Source organism: Pongo abelii, chromosome 2 (assembly GCF_028885655.2).
Source record: "Pongo abelii isolate AG06213 chromosome 2, NHGRI_mPonAbe1-v2.0_pri, whole genome shotgun sequence".
In the NCBI taxonomy this organism is placed as follows: domain Eukaryota; kingdom Metazoa; phylum Chordata; class Mammalia; order Primates; family Hominidae; genus Pongo; species Pongo abelii.
The window spans coordinates 107,978,907-107,982,670 of NC_085928.1; the positions used below are offsets into that span (position 1 = coordinate 107,978,907).

General features: G+C 50.2%; 1 protein-coding gene across 1 annotated transcript; it reads right to left on the reverse strand.

Moving 5' to 3' along the window:
- Positions 1–482: 482 nt before the first annotated feature.
- On the reverse strand, positions 483–3,493 carry RTP3 (receptor transporter protein 3). The gene is made up of 2 exons (XM_002813824.6): positions 3,252–3,493; positions 483–1,077 (listed from the first exon to the last, which is right to left on the reverse strand). The coding sequence occupies exons 1-2, from the start codon at positions 3,404–3,406 to the stop codon at positions 534–536; spliced, it is 699 nt and encodes a 232-aa protein (XP_002813870.3). The 5' UTR covers positions 3,407–3,493; the 3' UTR covers positions 483–533.
- Positions 3,494–3,764: the final 271 nt, after the last annotated feature.

Consider the following 3,764-nt stretch of genomic DNA (forward strand, 5'->3'; position numbering starts at 1 on the left):
AGCAGCATACACAACTCCCTCCATGGAGACAACTGTTTTGAGAACCCAGGTTTTCATCCCGATGCTTTTGCCTTCACAGTCTGTCCTCAGAGGGTCTGTGCAAAATTCCCTGGTGAGGGAGCCCACAGGCTTCACAAGATTTCCAAATGATTTATGAATCATAGACACTTCAGACTCAGTTCTCTTGAGAGTGAACACAATTGTGAAGGCCTTTTTAAAAATTACTGAAGTGAAAGTCACATAACAAATCTAACCATTGAAAGTGGACAGTTCAATGACATTTAGTGCATTGACACTGTTGTGCAACCACACCTCTATCTCAGTCCAAAACATTTGCATCACATCTCTCTCCCCCACAAAAGACACCCCATCAGGATTAAGTAGTTGCTTCCCATCTCCCACTATCTCTAGGCCCTGCTAGCAATTCATCTAATAGATTTGCCTATTCTGGACCTTTCACATAAATGAAATCATACAACATATGACTTTTTGTATCTGATTTTTTTTCTGACTTAGCATCATGTCTCCAAGGCTCATAGAGCAGTTTTTACAACAATCACCACGATAACAATGAGAATGACACAACAGCAGAAAATGCTTAAGTTCCTACAGATGTGGTTCTGGCATGTGTAGGAATAGACATTCTCTCCTGAGGCCCAGGGCTTAACTCCCTCCTCCACCTTGTAAATGGAGTGTACTCTTGGGGTCTGAGATGGGGGGAGGCTTGTAACCTGTATGGGCCCAGCACAGAAGCCCTGCAGACAGGCCTCACAGTTGTCACTATTGTGTGGCCCTTCAAGAGAGATGTCCTTGATCATAGGAACCTCCTCTATCAACTGAAATCTTCCTCTATAGCATTTCTTCAGAATTCGGAACACCAGGTTTTTCAGGATCCTTGAGATGTTCTCTTGCGTGAACTCAGGGTCCTCAAACAGAGGTTGGGGGCACTTCTTACATCTCTGGGTAAACACCCTCATCTTCACCTGGCCCCTGGACTTCTCCTCACTCCAGTGCATGTGGAAAAGGACCAGAACTTGGGCAGAGGCCCAATTACGAGAGCAGGAGGAGCACTGGAACCTGTGGAGACAGAAGAGAGTCTCAGCCTGGCTCCATGTGACCAAATCATGGGGAACTGCCAGAGAGAGAAAGGAGCTACCAACTGCACAGAGACATGACTTGACTGGGGCTGTGGCTCAGTGGTGGAAGAAATTGCTAAGACCTCGTTCCCATCTCTATTGTGCCACCGACACACTGCATGCCGCACAGTGTCTGCTATGAAAACAGTGAATTGCAAGCTGTTAGATCTGGGAGGGACCTTGGGCATCTTCTAAGTCCAACACGTTCATTTTAGAGATGAGGCACACTCTGGACACTCCTCATGTCCAGAGACCCAGTAGGTGTAAAAAGGCATGACTGGGACTCTGGTCTCTCTATTCCAAAGCAAAGCTTTTTCAAATGTAGATTCAAATGGGTCAGAGGCCACAACTGCAACAGCAGCCAGTTCAGTTCAGGACCCTGAAATCCACAAATGCATACAGGTGGGTGTTGATTAAGTTATAGACTCATGGGTTGGCGGTGGGAGCCTGAAGTGTCCGGGGTTCCCCTAGAGGAAAGCCTTTGCCTTTCTCTTGGCTGCCGAGGGTCCCTGGTCTGCAGTATTGCAGGGAGATCACAGTGTCCAGCTCTCTCTTCATTTGTTTCCCCTCCAACCCAGTTCCTTTGCTCAAGGTAGCCTGGAAAACTTCATATTCTGAATGCCACTGGCTTCAGACAGGGTACAAGAGAATACACCTTGTCTCAGCAGGGAGGAGGGCAATTTTCTGAGCTAAGGTATCTGGGCAAATACATGTCAGGAGGTAGAGAGAGAAGAAGGCAGGAAGCACGTGGCTGCACCTGGGAAAGGAATTATGGGAGAGGCAGAGAGATGCACTGTGGTGGAGACATATAATGCTCACCAAATTATCCATGCACTCCCTCCCACTTCCCAGCCCCTTTGCCATGAGGTTGGGGCCATGGGACCAGCTGGGCAATGAGATGAGGCCAGCAGTGATATATGTTCCTTCTAGATATGGTCACAGAAGCCCTGGTAAGACATTCAGCTCTCTCCTCCTCTACTTCAGTGACCTTGGGAGCCACATGTAAGATTAAATCAGTGATATTTCCAGGTTTATTTGTCACTGTGGCTGAGCCTCGCCTTGGCTTGATGCCTGGATACAGAGAAATTAGGCTGCGGGTGGTGAATTGGAGGGGGCTGGGAAGAGTGAGTTAGTCCAGGTGTGCTCCTGTATCTTGACTCTAGCCACAACCCACAGGGTGAATGCAAGGTTGAAATGAGAGGGAGAGGCCAAGAAGCTGTGATCACTGTGAGAGGACCTTGCTGGGAGTCACCCAGAGTCAGCAGTGCAGAGGGGCCTGGGTCCTGTTCTGAGCAGAAGTCAGAACACTGAGCACTGCCGTCCCCTGGGTCTCAGTGCTCTGTTCCTGTGCTTGTTCAGAGTTCAAACTTCCCACGGATAAATGGACTGAGACTTCGGTGCAATGCTCCCCATGGCAGCTCCTGGCCTGGGATAGCCATAGGCCAGTGGGAGAGCTCTGCCCCCTCTATGTAGACTCTCCCTGGGAGGGGACAGCGGGTGGGACAGAGTCCCCCGCCTCCACCCTCTGTGCACTGTGGGCAATCACCCCCATCACCCTCCCAAGCCTTGGGGCTCTGCATTTCCACCTGGGAAAGAGAGGATGAGACTTAGGATGATTTCTAAGTCTCCTATTTTAAAAAGGTTCTATCGGCTCAGAGTAGAGAGGGGCAGGATTGCTGCCTGTTGCCCAGGCCCCCTGCTCCTCCGGCCTCCCCCAAGGGTGTCTCCTCAGTGCGGTGAGTCTCTCCTCCTAGGGGCTCCAAGATGGGTCCAGCAGTCTCCCTAGGCAGGGGGCACATGCACCGCCCGTGGGTGCAACAGCTGCCCTTCCTCCCCTCCCCTTTCCTGGCTGCTCCCTGTCCCCACCCCCACAGACTGATTTCTCTGTATCCAGGCATTAGCTCACGAGGGTGCTCAGGCCTGCTCTTGTTTTCGGGTTCATTGTAATGTGAAAAAACAATCTTTAATGAAGTTACAACTTCTTGGATGATGGGCATCTTACTACCCATAGTCTTCAATTTGAAAGCACAGAATAGAACAAGAAAAGTAACAGGTATACCTAGTAAGAAATGCGCAAGAATTTTCTGGAATGCGTACCATCACATTCCCCCTCACCTGGCGAAGGTCCCCTGCTGGTATTGCATCCAGCCTGGCTTCAGGACGTTGGGAAGAAGGCCCTTGTCTGGTCTCAGGGTCCACCTGTGCCATGGCTTCACCTCCCGCATTAACTTCTGAAACATTTGCTTCCACACTTCTGTGTCCCCAGCCATCTCTGCTGCTATGGTGTGCCTGGGTGGGTCAAGCTCTCCTGGGCCCTGGCAGGTCTGTAGTGGGAGATGAGGTTTCTCACTTCAGAGGGTGAGGACTCAGACCTGCCCTCCCTTTGAGGACCTGGATTGGGCCCATTGACCATGTCTCTGCCCCAGGGACAAAGGTCAATTGGCTCCAAGTTCAGAGGATGGAACTAGGCTCCACAAGGAATTTCAAAAGACACAGAACTTGTGATTTTATTCATCAAATGTTGCCAAAGAGCTCTAAACTCCAAATCAGGAGGAGTGAATTTCAGACTGGCTCCGCTGTCTACCTGCCTGTGACCTGGAACACATCTTTTCACTTCCAGCACCACTG

Excerpts from the sequence above, each read along its gene's own strand:
- RTP3 (XM_002813824.6), bottom strand. The coding sequence starts at position 3,406 with ATGGCTGGGGACACAGAAGTGTGGAAGCAAATGTTTCAGAAGTTAATG. Across the intron at positions 1,078-3,251 it reads CAGCAGGGGACCTTCGCCAG|GTTCCAGTGCTCCTCCTGCT; the intron begins GTGAGGGGGAAT and ends CTGTCTCCACAG.